General features: G+C 42.3%; 2 protein-coding genes across 5 annotated transcripts in view; one reads left to right on the top strand and one right to left on the bottom strand.

The window, feature by feature from the left end:
- Positions 1 to 22,624, bottom strand: part of LOC109424624 (protein charlatan) — a 181,552-nt gene that overhangs the window by 4,314 nt on the left and 154,614 nt on the right. For 3 of the 4 annotated variants that reach the window (XM_062843142.1, XM_062843143.1, XM_029865162.2), the window contains exons 2-6: positions 19,429 to 19,935; positions 14,276 to 15,319; positions 3,013 to 3,211; positions 1,734 to 1,997; positions 726 to 1,211 (exon numbers count right to left, since the gene is read on the bottom strand). In XM_062843142.1, the coding sequence (XP_062699126.1) occupies positions 726 to 1,211; positions 1,734 to 1,997; positions 3,013 to 3,211; positions 14,276 to 15,319; positions 19,429 to 19,882 (2,447 nt within the window). In that variant the 5' untranslated portion in view covers positions 19,883 to 19,935. The remainder of the gene's footprint in view (positions 1 to 725; positions 1,212 to 1,733; positions 1,998 to 3,012; positions 3,212 to 14,275; positions 15,320 to 19,428; positions 19,936 to 22,624) is intronic. The other variant, XM_029865164.2, reaches the window with a different exon arrangement.
- LOC115262646 (uncharacterized) lies at positions 8,349 to 9,525 on the top strand. Its single transcript, XM_029865165.2, has one exon. It carries the CDS (start codon positions 8,349 to 8,351, stop codon positions 9,423 to 9,425), a length of 1,077 nt encoding a protein of 358 aa, XP_029721025.2. The 3' UTR covers positions 9,426 to 9,525.

The following is a 22,624-nucleotide window of genomic DNA, read 5'->3' as shown; positions in this document are numbered from 1 at the left end:
AGACGAAGAATCATGGCGTCTACAAAAGCTAAACAAAGTGACATTTTCATACAATTTTAATACTCCAAAGTGCTAAAATTGAAACGAAATGTTACAGATGTTTGGCGCAAAGCTTTTCCGATATCCAGTTCGGCATGTTTGTTTGAGTTTTTGGTTAACGTTAAGATAGGCCGAACGAGGGGACTATGCCAACGAAGCATCCCGATACCCTACTAAAGAAATAAAATAGTACTTTATATCGCTACACAAACAGTTCTGTTTCAAAAACTTTAACAGAGGTAACCCTCAATAATTTGAAATATTAGGAACGAAGCTCCAAGTAAAATACAAAGTGCCAAGGATGGGAGTACGGAACGAGACATTGTCATATGGCTGATGAAATCACAGGACGCTAAACACGCTTGTCCGGCTCAGAAAGGTAATCATAAGTCAAATTTTAGGTATTGCCCTTCCTGTAAAAAGTTGTTGCATCAAGTACCCGGCAGATGAACACCCATTTAAAGAAGCATCGAAAAGATATTGCTGAAAAATGTCGGATACTGCAATTACGTACATACACATAAAAACTGAAATGTGATATAACTTTGAAAGGTGACAATGAGATTTCAACGAACAGAAGACTTGATCTACAATTTCAACCAAAAAACAACCAGGTAACAAACCAACAAAATCAAACCGGGGAAACTGAATAAACGAACAAAACCGCCAAACATCTACCAATTTACCGGGCATAATCTTCCGAGTCGCTTCCGTCCGCCTCCAGATAGCTATAGAGGAGCTCAGCTCCCCGTTTTCGGTTGACCTTTGCTATCCAGTGGTGGGTTGTTTGCTGCTGCTGCGGCTGCTGAGGTTGTGATTGAGATTGTGATGATTGATGGTGTTGTGATGATGGCTGTGTTTGCTGTTGCTGCTGCTGCTGTTGCTGAGATTGCTGGTGGAGGTGGTGCTGCTGGCCATTTGAGATTACCTGCGTTACCCCTCCACCTATTCCGTTTCCCGGATTGATAATAATAGTACCACCACCACCACCACTAACACCGGAAGTGACGTTGTTGGTCACTACCGTTTGCTGTTGTTGTTGCTGCTGCTGCTGCTGTGCCAGATGGGCGTTGATCGTGTCGATCAGGTTCGATGCGTTGCTGTTGGTCAGGATGTTGCCCGTTGTCGCCGAGGTCGTGATCGTGTGATAGATGTTGGTGTTGGCGGTCGTCCTAGGGTCCGCAACAGGTGGACATCGAGTGGCAAGACATGGATTTTTTGGTTTCAAAGAGATGGGGAACGAATTCTTAAAATTATTAATTTGGTTAGACGGTGAGTTGAACACACGACTCTGGGAGAACTAAGAATTTCGAACCTAATGTGATCCAAACGGCAAATCTACACATACACACACAGTTTGAAGTTTTCAATTGGGATCGTCCGGCGATCAACGAACATTATTTGGTACTCTTTGGAAAACTTTACTAAATAACTGAGAATATCCTATGCGGACTTAGAACGTTCAAAACGCTGAATATCGGTGACCATTGAATTCTGGTTGAACTTTACTTTATGAGGAATATGATTAATCAGCTTTTAGATCTCTTCCAGCGTTCAAAACAGTTGTGCAAAATTTAAACGTGATTGGTTGGTCAAAACGTTGGAAGTCCGTCCCGGATATTCGCGAACAAAACAACCAAACTAAGGAAACCAAACGAATGAAACAACGACAAAACTCAGCTCTAGTCTCTCACCCGAAGGAGGAATTCCCACTGACGCTTCCGGGAATGTTGGTGTTGGTAACGAACGTATTACCCAGGTTGCGCAACACATTGCCCGTTCCCACCGTGATGCTGCTGCTGGTAGGAGGTATCAAAGTTGGTGCTGTGGCCGTAACCACTACGGGAGTGGACGTGTTCTGAGTTATACTTCCAACCACGTTGTTGCCACTATTGACATTGTTTGCGCTGATCACAACCGTCGTAGTTTTGGGCTGTGGTTTGCTTGCATCGTGGGGACTGAACACATTTCATGGGTTAGTAGGGTAGGGCGGGGCAAGATGAGCACCCTAAGGATCACGTTGAGTTTATTGAAAGTTAACACAATTTTTCAAAGTACCTCTCAGTAGTTCTTTTCTATATCATGTTTTCTATCACCCATAAACATGGGAGGGTTCAAAATTCACAACTAGGATGATTTATTTGACTAAACAAAAAAGATGTTTTATGGTCAGTTCGAACATGCTACGGGGCAAAACGAGCACCCTTACGGGGCAAGAAGAGCACTTCATTAAAATCCCAATATTTTAACACTAAATTTGCTATACAGTGATTGATATTGTGAACCTTGTTTATAGCTATGGTATCACGTTCTAAAATTATCATTTTTTTTCGATTATTGAAAAAAAATTTGCGGTTTCATAATACTTTATACAAAATGACCCGAAAAACAATAAACTATTATTAAGTTGCTTATTTTTAAGAATTTACGCAATCAAATAGTTGCAGAGGTTACGGAAACCTATGTTCGGCACTATTGAGTGGATTACAATAATTTCAAAATATTTTCTATATTCCCCTGATGGGGAATAATGGGTGCTCATCTTGCCCCACTATAAGTAAATAACAAAAATTGAATAAATTTTAATGTTTGTTTTTAGAAAATATTTTCTAGTAAATTAAAATGATTTGCTGTAAGCTAGTAATGTTGGCTGATAACCAGAATTGTGGTAAAAATTTGATTCTGACATAAAAACCTTATTTTATTCTGATGATTTCTTATAAGAAAATGCTAAAAATCCATGCTATTGACTAATTTGACGATATTTTTTAATTCGTTCATTATGAAGTACTTTTTATCAGGTTTACAAACAGGATGAACATTATTCTAACGGATTATGAAGTTGTTTGGGCAAAATTCATCATAATAGTAGTAAAACGGAGGGGTGCTCATCTTGCCCCGGGTGGCCATCTTGCCCCGTCCTACCCTATGTCAACTAGAGACTAAGAATAACTGAAGAAAACGGATACTTACTGCGCCTCCAGCAGATGGGTGTTGAGTTGATCTTGGTCCTCGGCAAAGTAGGTGCACTTGTTGCAGGCCTTCTTGTTGTGCACCTTGAACACGTGGGTGGCCAACCGTTCGGAGCGGGCCGCCTTGTAGTCGCACAGCATACAGACGAACGGTTTCGTGTGGGTGTTCAGGTGGCGCTTGAGACCCCAGTTGTCGGCACCTGGAAATTGAATGGAGAAAACAGAAACGTTAAAAATGTAGTCAATTTGATTGGCCGTTCCGGAGTGTTTTTTATTGAAACCTTTTGAAGCCGGAATTTTTCCAAGCGTTATTATTGAGTTTTTTCTACGTATTTCTGTAGTTTTGGTGCTCAATAGTATAAAAAAGGTAGAATATTATACAGAATATTTTTTCCGGACATCCTAGGTCATCCAAACTGTTCTTGAGTTTAGATCCTTAAGTCTACGGCTGTAACGGTAACTTCTTTCATTCTCTCTCTCTCTTCTTGGCGTAACGTCCTCATTGGGACAAAGCCTGTTTCTCAGCTTAGTGTTCTATGAGCACTTCCACAGTTATTAACTGAGAGCTTCCTCTGCCAATGACCATTTTGCATGCGTATATCGTGTAGCAGGCACGAAGATACTCTATGCCCAAGGAAGTCAAGGAAATTTCCTTTGCGAAAAGATCCTGGACCGACCGGGAATCGAACCCGTCACCCTCAGCATGGTCATGCTGAATACCCGTGCGTTTACCGCCTCGGCTATATGGGCCCTTCTTTCATTACAAAGCTTCAATTTGTAATCTATCATGTCCAGTAAGTCTTCAGAAAGTTCAATAGAGAGTATAAGATCAGTCGGGGTATCCTAGGTCATCCAAACTGTTCTTGAGTTTGGACCCTAAAGTCTGCGGGTGTAACGGTAACTTCTGTCATTATATAAAGTATTAATTTGTAATCTATTATGTCCAGTAAGTCTTCTGAAAGTTCAAATGAGAGTGTAAGATCAGTCGAGTTATGCTAGGTCCTCCAAACTGTTCTTGAGTTTAGATCCGAAAGTCTACAGGTGTAACGGTAACTTCTTTCATTATACAAAGCTACGATTTGTGATCTATCATGTCCAGAAAGTCTTCTGAAAGTTCAATAGAGAGTATTACATCAGTCCGGGATATCCTAGGTCATCCTAACTGTTCTTGAGTTTAGATCCTATAGTCTACGGGTGTAACGGTAGCTTCTTTCATTTATACAAAGCTTTGGTTTGTAATCTATCATGTCCAGTAAGTCTTTTGGAAGTTCAATAAACAGTATCAGCTCAGTCGGGATATCCTAGGTCATCCAAACTGTTCTTGAGTTTAGATCCTAAAGTCTACGGGTGTAACGGTAGATTCTTTCATTATACAAAGCTCCGATTTGTAATCTATCATGTCCAGTAAGTCTTCTGAAAGCTCAATAGACATCATAAGATCAGCTGGGGCCATCCAAACCATTTTGGTTGCATCTACAGCAATTGAAGCTTCTGTTTTGGCGATAACGAGTTATGTTTTTTTTATTCTTCAATCATTTAACCTAATTTACAGCTCTATTGTCCACTAGGGCACTACGTGAGCGATTCCCATTGGCGGCAGCACTTACACTTTGTACAGCGCCTAAATGTATTCTCTTCTTACTGTACTATATCGAAATGGTTGCTGTTGCGCTGCTGTCACTTTCTACCCTGTCCATGGTTAGAATGAAGAGCACGAGAGGATGTTAATGTGTGGCTCTTGTTCCTTATCCAGTCCGATTGGGGGTCCAATATGAGTTGCCGTTAGCCGATATCCAAGTTTCCGGGTCCGTTTGAGCATATGCTCAGAAAAGGGTCAGGTCTCAGCTGCTCTCAGGAGGGGTCTGGTACGTTTGGCATAAGGCCGTTTGGCAAAAGGACATTTGGCATAGGATGTTTGGCATAAAAGACATTTGGCATAAAGGACACTTGGCATAAAGGGACGTTTGGCATAAAGGACGTTTGGCATAAAGAATATGTGAAATATATTTTTCCTCTGGAGAAAAATTATAGAACAGCCTTCAAGGGAAAGAAGGCAAACTTGTTGTTGGTGCATTATACTGGATCTTGTTACGGGTTTAAATATTTGTTACAATTCCTCCTCTTCTCTTCTTGGCGTAACGTCCTCCTGGGACAAAGCCTGCTTCTCAGCTTAGTGCTCTATGAGCACTTCCACAGTTATTAACTGAGAGCTTCCTCTGCCAATGACCATTTTGCATGTGTATATCGTGTGGCAGGCACGAAGATACTCTATGCCCAAGGAAGTCAAGGAAATTTTCTTTACGAAAAGATCCTGGACCGACCGGGAATCGAACCCGTCACCCTCAGCATGGTCCTGCTGAATACCCGTGCGTTTACCGCCTCGGCTATATGGGCCCGTATTTGTTACAATTATAAGACAGAATAATTGTTTGATGTGTTCAAAGTTTAATATTCGTACGTTCTTTGTGCTACATGTTGAATTTTAACTTGTAAATATTACCCTAGTATTAATTAACATTTATAGGGTTCTGGCAGGATACAGGCCAATGAAGTGCAATCCTATTTCGATTGCCAACATTCAGGCCATTTCGGGCCACGATTAAGTACTAGAGACGTAAACCTTTCCCTGCCACGGACTTCAAGTTGTTGAACTCAAGTATCGAATCCCGAAACGGGATGCCCGATTAGGATTAGTTTTCCTAGACAAAAACCAAGCGATGAGCACAGCAACAAATGCTGTGAACTAAAAGGCATACTGCCAACAAAAATACAATTCCAGGATGATTGACGGACCCAAATCAATAAATGAAACCACGTCATCCTGTGATCGGAAGGAGTTATCCATCTGGATAACAGGGCACATTTATGTTATGTGTTGTGCTGCGTCAATTTGTGATGTTCCTAATTTGTGCATTTGTAAGGTTCTGTGTATCGTGATGTGTTAATCCTTTGGAAATAATTTATTTTCTTTTATTTTTGTAACAATCTCTTATTTTCGAAATAACCTTTTGCTTCCATGAATTTGATTTTTTTTGGAAGGGGAATGTTCCTTCTTTTGTATATAGGCTGTTCTTAATCGATACAAGCAATTTAGATTCCGGTAATGGTTCTTTCCAGCAAATCATCCTTGTCTGCATATTATATCCATAAAAATTAATACATTATAATGTGTTATTCTTCTTTAGAATACTTATCCTTCTTTTACGTTAAGTATGTAGTTCACTTTTTACTGAAATCATTTTATGCCAAACGTACTTTATGCCGAATGTCCATTATGCAAAACGTCCCTTTATGCCAAATGTCCTTTATGCCAAGTGTCCTTTACAGCCGGGGCCCGTGGCGTAGTTGGTCACACGTTCGCTTCATATGCGGATGGTCATGGGTTTGATTCCCAGCCCCGGCACTTGCAATTTTTCGTCAGTGGCTTTTCCCCCGAGAGCAACTGACACTGACCCTCTTCTGAGCCCCATGGTTCAAACGGACCCGGATACCTGGATATCGGCGAACTGCTACTCATAATGGACCCCCAATCGGACTGGAAAGGAACAACGGCCATCTTTCATCACCCCTTGTGCTCATCATTCTACTAGGTATAAAGTAGAAAAAGTGAAAGCAGCAGAAAGGCAACCAGTTCGATAAAGTAGAATAGAATCTAGGCGCTGTACAAAATGTAAGTGCAGCTGTCAATTGAAATTGCTCACGTAGTGCCCCAGTGGACAATAGAGCTGTAAATTAGGTTAAGTGATTAAGAATAAAAAAAGTGTCCTTTATGCCAAACGTCCTTATGCCAAATGACATTATGCCAAACGGCCTTATGCCAAACGTACCAGACCCCTCAGGAGGAAGAGCAACTGGCGAAAAATTGCAAGTGCCGAAACTTTACTCAGTATGTCGAATATAGCTGATGTTACGAGTGTAGACCTTAAGTTCTGAACTCCATGATAGTTTGGCTGACCTGGAATATTTCCATAGTGTCTCTAAATAACTTTTAAGATTTCAAGAGCTTCACGGATCTCAGCAGATTATGCTATGCTATTATGTATGGCGAAAACACAAAGTTTTTCTTGTAGATTTGAAGGACTCCATTTTAGAACAGTTTGCCCGACCCTGAATGTCCTAAAGGTTAATAATAAACAAGTAGCTTTTAGATTGGTCCAGTAACCACAGATAAATATGCAACGTTACTTAGTATTGCAGATATGGCTGTTGTTACGAATGTAGACCTGAAGTTCTGAACTCCAAGCTAGTTTGGCTGACCTGAAATATCCATATAGTGTCTCTAAATGACATTTGAAGTTTTTCAAAGCTTCAGAGATCCCAGAAAATTATGCAATACTATTATTTGTGGTGAAAACACATAAAGATATTCTTGTAGATTTGAAGAATTTTATTATAGAACAATTTGGACGACCGTGAATATCCCAAAGGGTTGTAATAAGCAAGAAGACTTCAGATTGCTCCAGTAATCACGGTTGATTATGCATCGTTCCTCAGTTTAACAGCTATGGCTACTGTTACAAGTGTAGACCTAAAGTTCTGAACTCCAAGGTAGTTTGGCTGACCTGGAATATCCCTTTATTGTCTCTAAATGACATTTGAACATGAATGAGATTGCATGAGCTTCACGGATCCCACCAGATTATACAATACATTTATTTATGACGAAAACACGGAGTTATTAGGCCGTATGAATAAAGCTGAGTAAATACTCTTTACTCAGATCTCTGTGAAGATTCACAGAGATTTGCTCCACGACTTCACAGAGATTTAGTAAAGAGTATTTACTCAACTTTATTCATATGGCTTATTCTTGTAGATTTGAAGGACTTCATTATAGAACAGTTTGGACGACCCTGAATGTCCCAAAGGGTTATAATAAGCTAGTAGACTTCAGACTGCTCCAGTAACCGCGGTTGATTATGCAGCGTTACTCAGTATAACAGATATGGCTATTGTTACGAGTGTAGACCTGAAGTTCTGAATTCCAAGGTAGTTTGGCTGACCTGGAATATCCCTATAGTGTCTCTAAAGGTGTTGGGGTCATATATGACCCCTCCGACTCCAAAGGGTTAAACCGAAATGGAACCCAAAAATTGCTGATCAGATTCTGAGAAAACGATCACAAAGACCCATTCTACTACTCAGTAGGCGTTGTTCGGAACTCAAAGCTTTCGTTGTGTGCATTTGGCATAAACAAAAATAATTCGTCAAAATGTAAATTTGGAAATTATTTCAAAATTCTTGTGTATCAAATCTTAATAACATCTAACATGTAAGTTCAGCCAATGCCCGAATAGTTGAAGCCATTTACCAGTCACTCTTCTATTCCAGTCCAGCATGGCCGCCGACCGCGAACTGTCCCTGTTCCTGTACCACCTGACCCAGGAAATTGTTGCGTCCAAAGACTACTCGGACTGCAACATCAACCACATCTGTGGCAAATACTACGAAAACTCCACCTATCCGGATCGGGACCGCCTGCGGCGATTGGTGTCCGAGTTGAAACATAAACTCAAGATCCTACAGCAGGATGGTTCCAGGGAAGTTATCTGCCCTGCGTCAATTGAACCCGTTGCTTCGCAGCAGTCCTGCTGCCCCGCATCTCAATTAACGGACGTGCCCAAGTACCACCGCTGTGGTTGCCCACGATCACGGGATCACCTCGATGATTACTGTCCGTATCCGACGAAGAGTTCCACCACTGTCAAAAAGACCACTTCCGACAAGTGCGTAGATACGACGACTTCCGTCGAAGTGTTCTCCCCGACCAGGTTACTGATTAGCGATTCTACCCAGTATTCGGCGCCGCGGTCCTATCACTCGTACTCCACGGGAACTGCCTGCGGCAACTCCACCTGTTCCAATTGTGGCAACTTTCTGAACGAGCAGAAATCTGAGTTGGTTGAACGCTCCGGCTACTCGCCACGATCTTCGGAGGACTCAAACACCCTGGTGGAACAGCTATTGCTGAAGCATTCAACCGCCCAGCAGGCCGCAGCTTCCAGTGAGATTTTGATGCGCCTGGCTGCCGGCGATCGGATTCTGTGCGAAAGCTGCCACGGAAAGTGTCCACTGCATCGGTGTGGCCACATCAGGGGCAGGTACGAACCGCCACCGGTTTGTCCGGGGAAGTGCGACTGTGGACCATCTTGTAGATCGACAAGGATTCCGGCAGGCAAGAAGCCGAACTGTAACTGTCCGTTGAAGAATTGTAAGCACATGGAGAATGATGACGGTATGGATGGTGCTGGAGGGAGCGGTGGAAGTGGAGGTTTGGGAAGGCAGGGAGCGATTCTGAGGCAGGAGGCAAGCCTGACGCCGCCTATTACGTGTTGTGGTGCGAGAAGGAAGAAGAACCGATCGGAACCACAGGGCACATCTTGTCGAAGAAAGAGTGCGAAGAGGAAAGGTTGAGAGGTGGGTAATCTCGAGGGTTAACTGTGTAGACTACTTCCGTTGTGTCAATATAGATTTCACAACATTTTTGGTTCTTCTAATAACGTTGGGTCCAGTATCATTGCTGTTGTTATTTTGAGACCGAAACACAAATGTGATCCAAAATAAGCTGTCAAAAACTTTAGTTTGCATGATGATCATGAATGTATGATGATGATGCTACAAAAACATTTACGCATGACCAGAAGCAACACTCATGGGCAAATTTAGTGAATTAATGAAATGAAACCAGTGGTTCCAAAAACATTTTCGGATTGTGCATTGCGAGGATCATAACCTCTAATGGCAAGTTCCTGTCTGTATTTCCAACATTCCATTCCTTTGTATTTGAACGCGTCTGAAATCACTGAAACCCCCTTAAAATTCTCTGAAACTTCCTGATATGCTTCCAAAACCCCCTGAAACCTCCGACCACCTGCAACCCTTGGAAAACCCTTAAAATACCCCTGAAGCCCCATTTAACGTTCTGAAACCTGCTAAAAATCCTTCGAAACTCCCTCAAATGTCTCTAAAAACGTCCTGTAACTCCCACAGACCCCTTGTAACGCACCTGCTACCCTCCGATACCACCAAAAAACGCCTTTGAAGTTCCTGGAACACCTTTGAATTGAAGCCGCTGAAAGCACTCCCGAACTTCCTGAAATGCCTCTGAAAATCCCCTCTGACCCACTGTAACGCACTAAAACCACGAAAGAGATCCTCCGATATCTCCAAAAACCGCCTGTTACGTCCCTTTAACCCTATGAAACCTCCGAAAAAGTCCCTGAAACCTGCTCCGAATTCAATGACCCCATTTTCTCACATTTCCGGTTTTCGAGTTTCGCAGTTTTCGGAACTACTGGAACTCCAGGTCTACATTGCAAAACTGTCATGCCATACTACCATCATGTTCTTCAAATTCTTACGTAATTTCTTACTGAATTCTACTGTAATTTCTCCCGGGATTCTTCCTTGATTGCCTGAAGGTTTGTCGGAGTTTGTTTCTGAATTGCTCCCAAGATTTCATCCCTGGGGTTTTCCGGACTTGCTTCCCTTCTGCAACTTCTGAAAATTGTTCCTGGGATTTCAACCAGGATTTTTTGAGAAGTTTTTTACTGGGTTTCTGCAGGAGTACTTCCCGGAATTTCTTCCAGAGATTCTGGAGGGATTCCTTCCGGAGACTCAAACATTTTTTTTCCAAACTTCGGGAGTTTCTCTTAGTTGTTTTTCCTGGGATTTTTGCGAGACTTCTAAAGTTCTTTCAAGCACATCTCCAAGATTACTCCCTGAAGTTTACTCCCTGAGATGATCCGGGTTTTCTCGTAATTGCATCCAAAGTTCCTCTCGTTATTTCTCGTAGTACCTTGTGAGATTCCTACAGGAGTTTTTTAGACTATTTTTTGGGAAATTCTTTAAAAATAAAAATAAAGGCTTTAGTAAAAAAATCTCCTGAGAAATCCGAGCTGTTAGAGAAACCCCAAAAGGATTATTATTATTATTATTTCTTTATTATAGAGATTTTCAGCCCTAGGCTGGTTCATCTCTTACCCAAAAGGATCATCAAAAGGGTTCGGGCAATTTTCAGTAGGGATTCTGGGAAAATCACTGGGAGTAAACTAAGAAAAATCTTTAAGAGAAATCTCAGGACGATCACAGCAAGAAATCCCGGAAACAATAACAAGGAGAAATCTGAACAATCCACTGAAAGAAATTGTGGGAAGAACTCTCCGAGAAATATTAACAATAGCTCCTGTAGAAGTTCCAAAAGGAACTGGAAAAAAATTCAGGAAGTTCTGGAAAACTTTGAAATACATCCCCGGGAGCAACACCGAACGGAATCTTCTAAAATAAGTTCCGGAAGTTTTTTAAGGTGAACCAGCCGTAGGCCCTGAAAACCTCTATAAGAAAAAAAAAAGTTCCGGAAGAAACTGCCACGGAAATCTCATGTGAAACTTGAAGAGAAATCCCGCGAGAAACTCTGCACGAAAGCTCACGTAGGGTGTCTTGTCTACTCATAAGACAAAATAAAATTCCCTGGGTTTTCCAAGTTTTTCTAGAGGGAAACTTTAAAAGTTGATAAATCAAAAATTAGATCAAATATTATAAAATTTCAATATTTCTCAAAAACTTTACAGAAATATCCTCAAAACTAAAGATGAACATTTTAAGGAGAAATGCGCAAGAGATTTCAACAAGTCCTTGAATTCTTTCAAGAAATGTTTAACAAAACACATTCGAATTGCAACAATCGATTGAGGAATAATTCTAAACTTTGTCCAAAGTTCTTTTAGGTTAATTGCAAGAAATTGCTTTGACATTTACACCTACAATGACATCCAATATCCAAATACTCTTAAAAATACAAATATTTTTGTTTTCTGGCTTTCACCAGTTTGCCCACGAATATCTAGAGTTTTTACGTATTTGCTTCCATAAATCAGGCCAAACATGTCTAAAGGTCCAATCTGCAGAAGAGAGGCTCTCTTTGGTTTGCCTCTCCTTCGTTAATATCTCAGCTGTTTATTTGAATTATGATTGTCTCCTTGCATAGAACGATGGTCAAAACAATCGTCTTTTGATTTGTACTGCAAAAGTAGTTGTAAAGTGTATCATTACATTGTAATAATTGCAAGAGAAAGTGAACAAAGAGCCTCTCAAATGCAGATAGAACCTATTGAAATGTTTGGCCTGAAATAGCTCCTTCCGAGATTTTTCACAATTTCAGGTTTTTCGAAGTTTTGTCACGGGCTCTCTGCTAGAGTATGCACCCCCGGACTTTCTTCCAGAGTTTCTCGCTGGATTCCTCTCGGAGATCTTTCCATTTTTTTCCAAAGTTCTTCCAGGAATTTCTCTTAGTGGTTTCGGGATAGTTTTCCAAAAGTTTACCTAGAGACTTTTGCAGAAGTTTTTCCAAGGATTTCTTCCAGAGATAGTTTTCAGATTTTTCTCGTGGATTTCCTTGCGGGGTATCGCTCGTATTTTCTTAATATTTCCCCCTGGGATTAGTCCCAGAACTTTTTTCCGAGATGTTCCGGTTTCTCTCAGGATTTTTTTCGTAGTTCTTTTCGAGATTACTCCAATACGTCTTTGTGGAGATTTTCGCAAAATTTGACCGGGATTCCTTCATATTTTTCTCCGGGAATTTCTTACAAGAAATCTCGTAACGTATCCCAGGAGATAATCCGAGAAAAAGTCTGAAAAAATCCTGCAAGAACTCCGGGGTCAATTTTTAAAGAAAGCCCAAAGAGTAGCATCCAGAATTTCGGGAAAAATTCTGGTAGAGATTCCGGGAAGAGCTCCGGGAGTAATCCCGAGAAAATCTGTAAGAAAATAATCTCAGGTGGATCACTGCAAGGAATTAGATAATCAACTACAAAGAAAAGTCTTGATAAATTACGGCACGAACTCCATGAGAAATACCAGTAGTAGCTCCTGCAGAAATCCCAGAAGACTCTCGTTAAACATCTTAGGAGAAAGACCAGAATAAATTCTGAAAAACTCTGAGAGACATTCCAGGATCAACAGCCGAAGGAATCTTCCTTTCAGAAGCTCTGAGAGAAATCCCGTGAGAACCTTTGGGAAATATACCAGCAGAAACTTCTGTGGAAATCCAAGGAGAAACTCTAGAAGAAAGCTAAATTTCTTAAAGAAATCACAGGAGAGAATTCCGGAAGAAATCCCGGAAAGAATTCCTGCAGAAAATTAGTGAAAAACTCCTTAAAACCGTTGGAGGAGCTTTAGTAGAAATCCCAGGAATAACACTTTCAAGAGGAATCCCGAGAGAAATTCCGCGACAACATCTGCGGTATATCCTGAGAGAAACTCTTGTAGAGATCTCGGGATAAGTCCTGGTAGAAACCCTCGGGAAATCTGGGAACAATAAAGGGAAAATCTCTAGAGAAATTCTGTATGATATGAAATTCTGTATGTAAAAATTCCAGAAGAAATCGAATTTCTGGAATCCTAGAATATTCTCAAGGAAGAATCCCGGAATGAAATGTTCGTATCATGGAAAAATGCTGGTAGGAATCCAGAAGGAATTCAAAAAGGAATACCAAGACAAATATCTTGAAAAATACTAAATAATAAGGAATCGTGTAAAAAAAACCCTGGGAGGAATTTCAAGAGGTATTTCTAAATAAATTCCAAGAATTCCAGTGAAGAATTTCTAAAAATAACCTGGGACAACACCTAACAAACATCATGGGAGTAATTCCTACAGAAATTCCAGGATATAGTTACACTGGAAAAATCCCTTGAAAATTTCTATGAGAACATGCAGGAGGAATCCTGGGAGAAATCTCGTGATGATCTAATACCAATGGAAGAAATTATGCAGCATGACTGCTGCGAAAAACTGCGAGCGAAATCAGTCGGAATTCAGGAATACCAGAAAGAATCACCGGAATATTGGAAAAATGCCGGTGGGAATCTAAAAGAACCTACGGGAGGAAATTAAGATGAAATGCGTAAAATTGGTAAAATTAAAGCAATGTTCTGAAAGATCTTAGAAGTTATTGAAAGAGGTATCTCTAAAATAGTTCCAGAGAGAATCCCTGACGGAACTTCTGGAGAAATCCCTGTGGAGGAAAACAGAGCTAAGATTCCATCTCTGTGGCTACATCATGTATATAGCGTCTCTAGCAGTAAAGTTTCCAACTTTACCGAAGTAGGTATTGCACTACCCGATCTGCCAAGGGCGGTTATTGCTTCAGCTGATGGACGACACAGAAAATGGTAACTACGGACGTTGTGATCCCGCCCCGCGGTCAATTTAAGCTCAAACTAACTCCCTTACTAAGATGAAGTAAACTAGGAAAACCACTTACCGGTCCACGGACAGTAGCAACAGCTGAACCGCTTCTCGCCCTTCAATTTTTTCACGAGCGATTTGTCGTCGACGCTCGGTATCTCGTCCACAATGTCCCGCGGTTGAGTATTCTGGACAATGGCGGTGGCCGCTGCCACGGCCGCTGCCGTAGTCGTCGTTGTGGTGATGGCACCACCCTTCTCCTGCTTGATGGTCACAATCGGTGGGGCGGATAGGATGATCTGAGTAGGCTGGTGCGGCGGCTGCGGCTGTGGCGGTGGCACGGCCTGCTGCTGCTGCTGTTGTTGTTGATGTTGCTGCGTCACGTGATGAACAACGCCGTTCAAGGTGGTAATGTCATGGCTTACTGTGTTGTGCTCGATGGCTGGCGTGTGATGGGTGGGAATGGTGATTTGCGTTGGGAACGTTGCCGTGGGAATGTTCAGAGTGTTGCTGGTCTGCTGGATGATCGTAGCGGGCTGGGAGACCAACGATTGAGTAACCGTCGCCGAGACCGGAACTGTGTTGGCAGCGCTGCTGACCGAAACATTGTTGTAATAGTTATTCTTGGAGCCGACCGACTTCCTGGTCTTTGTGATTTCGTACTCCATATCGCGGTGCATCCGGAGGAAATGCTTCTTGACGTGATCGGCCCGGTTGAACTGCTTCAGGCAGGCGTAGCAGTGGAATGGCTTTTCCTCCTTGTGGATGTTTTCGTGGCGCGTGAACAGATCTCGACGATCAGTGGTGTACGGGCACGAGGTGCAGCTGTAGCGTTTTCCGGTGGCTGCTCCGACGGCGGCCGAACCGAAGTTCGCCTTGTTCTTGTCGCTTCCGGTTTGGGGAATGTTTAGGGTACTGACTCCGGCTCCGGTCGGGGAACCGTCCTGGGGTTCAATCTTGGGTTTCTTGAACGTTTTCTGGGAGTACGACGAGGACTGTTTGCCATTGGGCGTCCAGGTTTGCTCCTGGCCTCCAACCGATTGTTGCTGCTGCTGGTCTTGAGGTTGGGACTGTTGGGTTTGTTGCTGCCAGCGATCGTCTGTCGTGGCTATGGCGATATCTGTGGACAAGGTTGGATAAGCAACTGGTTAGAATTTGAAAATGTTACAGCAAGCAGGGTGATCAGAGACAGTGGTTTTCAGTCGGAGAGTAGAATATGTATAGAGATAACCTTTGAACTTTTTGGAAATCTACTTATTTGTCCCAAGTTTTTTTTTCAGACATGAAAGTTGGGAAGAAAAAATACACTCTCTGAAGGAACTTCTGAAGGAATTCCTGCACGAACTCCTAGAGGAATCCCTGAAAGAACATCTGGAAGAACCTCTGATGAAACTTCTGGAGGTGTCCCAGAATGAACTGCTGGAGGAAAACCTGAAGATACTCCTATTCCTGGTGGGAGTGGACCTGGTGTTGTGGTTTGAACACAAGACTATCACACCGAGGACCTGAGATCGAATCCCACTCCCGACTTACTCACGAAATGTGAGTTCTTCCTTCGTAAGGGAAGTAAAGTGTGGACCCCGAGATGAACTAGCCTGGGGTTAAAAATCTCGTTAATACAGACAAAAATAAATCCTACTCTTTGCTGAATCTTCTGAAGAAATTCCTGAATGAACTCCAGGAGAAACATCTGAAGGAACTTCTGGAGGAATCTCCTCTGAAGGAACCGTTGGAAAAATCCCTGGAGGAGTTTTTAGAGGAATTCCTATAAAAACTACTGGAGAAATCCCTGAATGAACTTCAGGAGAAAAAAAAACTGAAGGACCTTCTGGATGAATCCTTGAAGGAACTTCTGGAGGATTCCCTGAAAGAACTCCTGGGGGAATTCCTATAGGTCCTTCTAGAGAAATCCCTAAAGGAACTCCTAGAGAAATCTCTAGAGGTTCTACTGGCGCCATCCCAGAAGAAACTCTTAGAGGAAATCCTGAAAGTGAAAGTACTCCTGGATAAATTTCTGCTGGAACTTCTGAAGGAATCTTTGGAGGAACTCCAGGAGAAGCACCTGAAGGCAACTGGAGGAACACTTGAATGAACTCCTGGAGGAAACGATAAAGGAAGTTCTAGAGGAATCCCTAAAAGACACCGTATACCACGCCCGGCATAGAACTTCATCTTCCACATGTGTCAATTGTTTTCCCTCGTGGCTTCGATGCAGTCATCATCGCAGATTATTGGCCTCAGACAAACGAGTAAGGCAAATGCAAACTTTAATTCAGTTAATAACTATGGAACTTGGGTACATGCCTGGGAAAGATGATTGAAGGATGTCTGAAATTTCTGAAGGAACTGCTGGCATAATCCCTGGAGGTATTCTGGGATGAGACCCAGCAGGAATTCCTGGATGAATTCCTGGAGAAATTTCTGAAAAAAGTCCCTTGAGAAATTCCAGGAGGAATTTCCGGAGGATTTTCTGGAGGAATCGCTGGGAAAATTCCTGGGGAAATTCGTGGAGAAATCCCCAAAGTATTTCTACAGGAATCTCCTGGCAGAATCTCTGAAGAAATTCCTAGAGGATTTTCTGTAGAAAACCTGTAGGAATTGCTAATATAATTTCTGAAGGATGTTCAGGAGCTATTCTTGGATCAATTCCTAGAGGAATTCCTGAAAAATTTTCTGGGGAAATTCCTAGAGAGATTCCTGGAAGAGTTCTTTGAGAAATTCCTGGAGGAATGCCTGGAGCACTTCCTAGAGGTATTCTTGTGGGAATTGCTGGATCAATCCCTGAAGAAATTCCTGGAAAAATCTCTAGAGGAATTCTTGAAATAATTACTGGATGAATTTCTGAAGGAATCTCTACAGTTCTGAGAGTTTTCAATTTCTATTACTATTCTATTTCTAAAAAATCGATGAGAAATTCTGGAAGGAATTTCTAGAGGAATTTCTGGAAGGATTTTTGAAGAAATCATCGAAGAAATTCCTGAAGGAATCCCTGGGACAATCCTTGGAGAAATCCCTGGAGCAATCCCTGAAGCAATTCCTGGAGAAATCTCTAGTGGAATTTCTGGAGAAATGCCTGGAGGATTCCATGAAAAATGTCTTTCGAGAATCTCTGGAAGAATTCCTGAAGAAATACCTAGAGGATTTTCTGGAAGAAACATTGTAGAAATATCTGGAGGATTTCCTGGAGGAATCCCTGGAGAAATACGGGGAGAAATTCCTGAAGGAATACCTGAAAAAATTCCTGAAGGAATCTCTGGAAAAATCTCTAGAAGAATTCTTGAAAGAATATCTGGATGAATTTCTGTAGGAATCTTAAGAGGCACTCTGGGAGAAATTTCTGAAAAAAAAAATCCTTGGGAAATTCCTGGTGGGATTTCAAGAGGATCTTCTGGAGAAATTCCTGAAGAAATCCTCGAAGGAATTCCTGAAATAATCCTTGGGGGAATCCTTAAAGAAATTCGAATCCTGGTGGAATTCCTGGAGGTGTTCCTGCAGTAATTACTGAAGGAAAATCTGTAAGAATTCCATGAGAAATACCTGAAAATCCAAAAGGTATTCCTAGAGAAAATCCTGAAGGAATTTTTGAAGGAATCTCTGAAGGATCTCCTGGAGAAATTCCTGGATGAATTTCTGACAGAAGTTATGAAGGAATTATTAGATCAAATCCTGGTTAAATTCCTGGAGGAATCCCTGACGAAATGTCTGGGTTAATTTGTGTAGGAATTCCACGAGGAGACCCTGGAAAATTCCTAGATAAAATCCTGAAGGAATGCCTTTATGAATTCCTAGAGGAATCCCAGGAGGAAACTCCTGGAAGCACTCCCGGGGAAATCCCGGAGGAATTCCTGGAGGAGTCCCTGAAGCAATTCCTAGAAGAATATCTGGAGGAAACGCCGAAAGAATTCCTGGAGAAATGTCTGCAAGAATCCAAGGAGAAATCCCTGAAAGAATGCTTAGATAAATACCTGGCCAAATGCGTTGGAGAATCCCTAGTGGAATTCTTTGAGAAATCCCTGAAGCAATTTCTGAAGAAATGTTTGGACTCCAGGAATTCCTGTAGGAAAAATCCTTGGAGAAATTTCTTGAAGAACTCCTGGATGAAAGCAATTTCTGGAGGAATGGCAGAAAGAATTCCTTTAGGAATACCTGAAGGTATCTCCAGAGGAACTCCTGGAAAATTCCCTAGAGCAATTCCTAGAGGAATTATTTCTGGCGAAATTTTTAGAGGAATCTCTAGATGAATTTCTGGAGGGATTTTTAAAGAAACCAGGAATCCGTAGAGGAATACCAGGAATAATTCTTGAAATCGCAGATGAAATGCTTGGAGAAGTCCTGAAGGAATCCTTAGAAGTGTTCGTAGAGGAATGAATCCATGTAGCAGTTCCTGAGAAAATGCCTAGAGGAATTCCTGAAGAAACTCCAGAAGAAAACCCGGAAGCAATTTCTAGAGGAATCCTTAAACTGTTCCTGGAGTACTGGATCAATTCCTGGAGGAGTTCCTTAAAGAATACGAGGAAGAATTATTGAAGGAATCCTAAGAAGAGTTCCTGGGGAAATGGGTTTAGCACGGACCACCCCTCTGTCCCCCTCTGGAAACGCCCTTGATCTAATTATCAGCAGAATTTAGGCTGGCTGAAATCCTTGATTCAATCTGGATTTTTGATTGTGGAAGATTGTCTCAGAATGGGAGGTTATGTACTACAGCTGAAAACCACTGATCAAAGTAATAATATGTAGCTTAGAGTGGGTCATCTGAATCCTATTAAAACAGTAATAGCGTTGATAATGCTTACCGAAACAGCATAATTTTGTTGCTATTGATATTCCTTTACATGTTAAAACTTAAACACATGCGCATTCGCTTTGCTGAATATAACTTTATTTACAAGCATCGGATCGCCTTGTGGTCTTCGACAAAGTTTTTCAGAACATCCTGGGCTATTATTTTACATCATCGGTTAAAAAGTTTCAGACAAACTTTTTCAACTTATGATAGAAATGCAAAAAAGTTTATTTTCTCATACAACATTCCATAAAAATTTCAATTGCAATGCGCTAAGTGTAAACGCAACCGATCGTGCTCAAATTTTGCACAGATAGGCTCAGGATCCGAAATGAAATTAAAATAGCTTTGATCTGAGAAATCGGTTCCGATGACCCACGCTAGTAGCTGTATGTAGCAGCGGCCGATACGTCAACGCACGTATTGGTTACCTATCTCAAACTCACTTGTGCTTGGTTTCAGCGTGGCGCCGACCGGAAAGTTGACCGGATTCAGGATGGCACCCGGCGGAGGGAATCCATTCTGCATGAGCGCGGCCAACCCGAAGGCCGTCGTGAGGTGCTCTTCGGATTTGAAGCCCCCTCCGGATTGTTGCTGTTGTTGTTGTTGTTGACCACCTTGTTGCTGCTGTTGCTGTTGAATGGTTACGGTGGTAATGTTGTTTTCGTAATCGATCTGCGCCGTGCTGCGATCCGATACCAGTGTTGTAAAGGACCGCTCGCCTCCTTCGGGTGCCGCTGGGGCACCCGAAGCCAGCTGGGCCACTTGGGCCACCTGGGTGTTGTGTGGGTAGAGGCCATGGCCGGATTCGTCCCCGTACAGCTTACGGGTGATCTCCTTGAACATGTCCTCGTACGCCTCAACCCCGGTGGGTTGAGACGTGGGGATTAGAGTGGTCATGGTGAACCACCCTAGCGGGGGCAGTAGCTGCTGTGGCCACCACTAGCGGTTATCTGAAAAAGGAAAGAAAAACGTTCAATTAGTAGGTGTTAGTGGTGAATAGGGTGCGATTTATTTTTAAAAGGTTGTTCAAAGTCGCCCGGCCATTTCCTATCCAAAGCCTTATCCACTAGTAGGCTAACTGGAGCCCCGCTATACGAAGAATTAAGATATTCAAATAATTTTTCCTATATGCCCGGAGCGGATTCATTCATAAAATTTTGACAACAAGCCACCCACATTTTCCTGACGCCCGCCTAATCCAACAGACAAAATCCACGTGCTCTTCCAGTGAATCACCACGCCGTTACATTCACTGTTTGTACACCCCACCATCAGTATCATTGACGACACCACAACACCGTCATCATGGGGGCATTACGTGCCGACACAAAAATTGCACAAACTTGTTGAGGGCCACCCACTGAGGCTGTTGCTGCTGCTCATGATAATGGTGCTGGTACGTGGCAAACCTCAACCGGGAATGTGAAGGAAGAAGGCGCGCAGGATGTTGGCGTAAAAATATCATCTTTCCCAACCCGCCTCCCGACGACAGACAGTGTGAAGATGTGATGCTGCAGATCGCGGTTGGTTAAGTGAAACTTGAGGAGCGAACAGGGCCATTCGCTACCACCCACCCATATCTCTATCCTAGAAGCAACGCCCCCGGTTGCATGGACGGATGGATGTGGGTGGGCCACCCCCACATTAAGCCTAGTGGTGCTGAATGAAGCACGATTAGTGGACGGAGGAATGTGGGCGATGAGCGGTTATGAGATGTAGTGCGGGAGTGAACCACCCTACTGAGGGTGAAAAGTGCTTGATGATTGACTTGGTTCGTGGAATGCGGGTGATGATTTTCATGGGAAGCGATTCAACAACCTGTTGGTTGAGGGCTTGACATGTGTTTTTTCCTATCTGTGGAAAACCTGTTGATGGCGATAAAACCGGGCACGGATACCAAAAACGCTACGCAAGTATCTTGGGAATATAGAAGATTCCGTCGTTATCCGGAGCATCTAAATAAATAATCTTATTTCGTCCAATTTGATGCTCAATTTATTGTTAAGAATATTCTCATGATGATGATTGAGAATGTTTTCAAATTCTGATGTTTTATTGAGCTAGTGAGATCTACACATACTGCAATTATGCGCACCTTTACAACTGTTTTTTTGTCAAAATAGGGTAATTCGTCAATTGTTGAACTGTTTGTACTGATTTTTTTCGAATGAATGTACACTCATTCGAAGAGGGTATTCTGCATAGAGGGTTCGAAAAGTCGGTACAAGATCTGAAATTTTTGTTTTTATTTGCTTGTCCGTGCATAATTGCCGTGCAAACCTTTACTGCTTCGAACCCGGTAAGGCATTGTTACCAAAGGCAGCTAGCACTCATTGTCTATATCACCGTCGACCTAAAATCAAAAATCTCCCATTGACATTGAGGTACTTATAGAGAATCTTATCGCATTTGGTGTTCCCGCATTTGATATTGTCGTTTTGAATGCTCACAGCAATATTTTCACGCACCTCAACATTTATAATCCCTTAAGTTTCATGGGTCATAGTTCCTTAGGGGTTCTAAGGGGGTTTCAGGGATGTTTCATGGGTTTCCAGAGGGGGTTTAAAGCGTTTCAGTGATTCAAGGACCCTTGGAAAGCCCTTGAAACCCCGTGAAACACTGGAACGCTCATGAAATCCACGGACATCTCCTAGAACGCACATGAACTCCTTGAAACTCCCTGCAACACCTGGACGTCTCTTGAACTTCATGGAATCTACCAGAAACACCTATGAAACGCACCTAGGACCCCCTGAAAACCCGTGGAACACCCCTAAAACCTCTTTAATCCACACGAAGGGTCGTAATCAAAAGTTATACACTGTACAACGTACCTGAAACTCTCTGGAACAACCCTAAAACTTCTTGGAACGCCTCTGCTATCCCTTGAAAATCCCTGGAGCGTTTCTACAACTCGCTGGAATATTCTGGAACGTCCCTGAGTGCTCCTGGGACATCCTGAAACCCGCTGAAGTGCCCTAGAACGTCACTGAAACCCCCTGGATACCCCTGGCACGCTCTTGAAACCCTTCGAAGACCTCTGGAACGCTCCTAAATCTCCTAGAATACCTCTGGAACACCCCTGGGACCCTTTGAAACTTTCTGAAGCACACTTGGAGCGCAAAAAAGCTCACTTCGGCGCCGATAAGCGCCGATGAAGCGTTTACGCGGATAGTTAAAAAAGCACACTTTGTCACGATTGCATCGCTCTTATGTGGAACAATGTGAAAATAAATCGGTTTCGGTTTAGTTATTTTATTTTATGCAATTCAGTATCATAATTTCTGTTTTATACTACTCATTTCAGTATTATAATGACTTACTTTTCCGTACCGGTTCATTATGCAACTAAAATGAGTAGCATAATGCAAAATAGTTTCATAATGTTCATAATGCAACCCATTTGAGTTGCATTATGAACATTATACAACTCAAATGGGTTGCATTATGAAACAATTCATTGCATAAAATGTTGTATGGAACTCGTTGCAAAATTTGATTTTTCAGCGCTCTTCGTATTTATCCAGTACGACTCGTGCTAAAAAATCAACTTTTTGCAACTTGTTACATAAATAACTATTACTAGCTGTCCCGGCAAACTTTGTCTTGCCAAGATGTGCTGGTTTGACAACTGTTGAG

The sequence above is a fragment of the Aedes albopictus genome, chromosome 3, assembly GCF_035046485.1.
Source record: "Aedes albopictus strain Foshan chromosome 3, AalbF5, whole genome shotgun sequence".
Lineage (NCBI taxonomy): Eukaryota > Metazoa > Arthropoda > Insecta > Diptera > Culicidae > Aedes > Aedes albopictus.
Note: the sequence above shows the minus strand (reverse complement) of the source record. Positions and strands in the feature narration are given on the sequence as shown.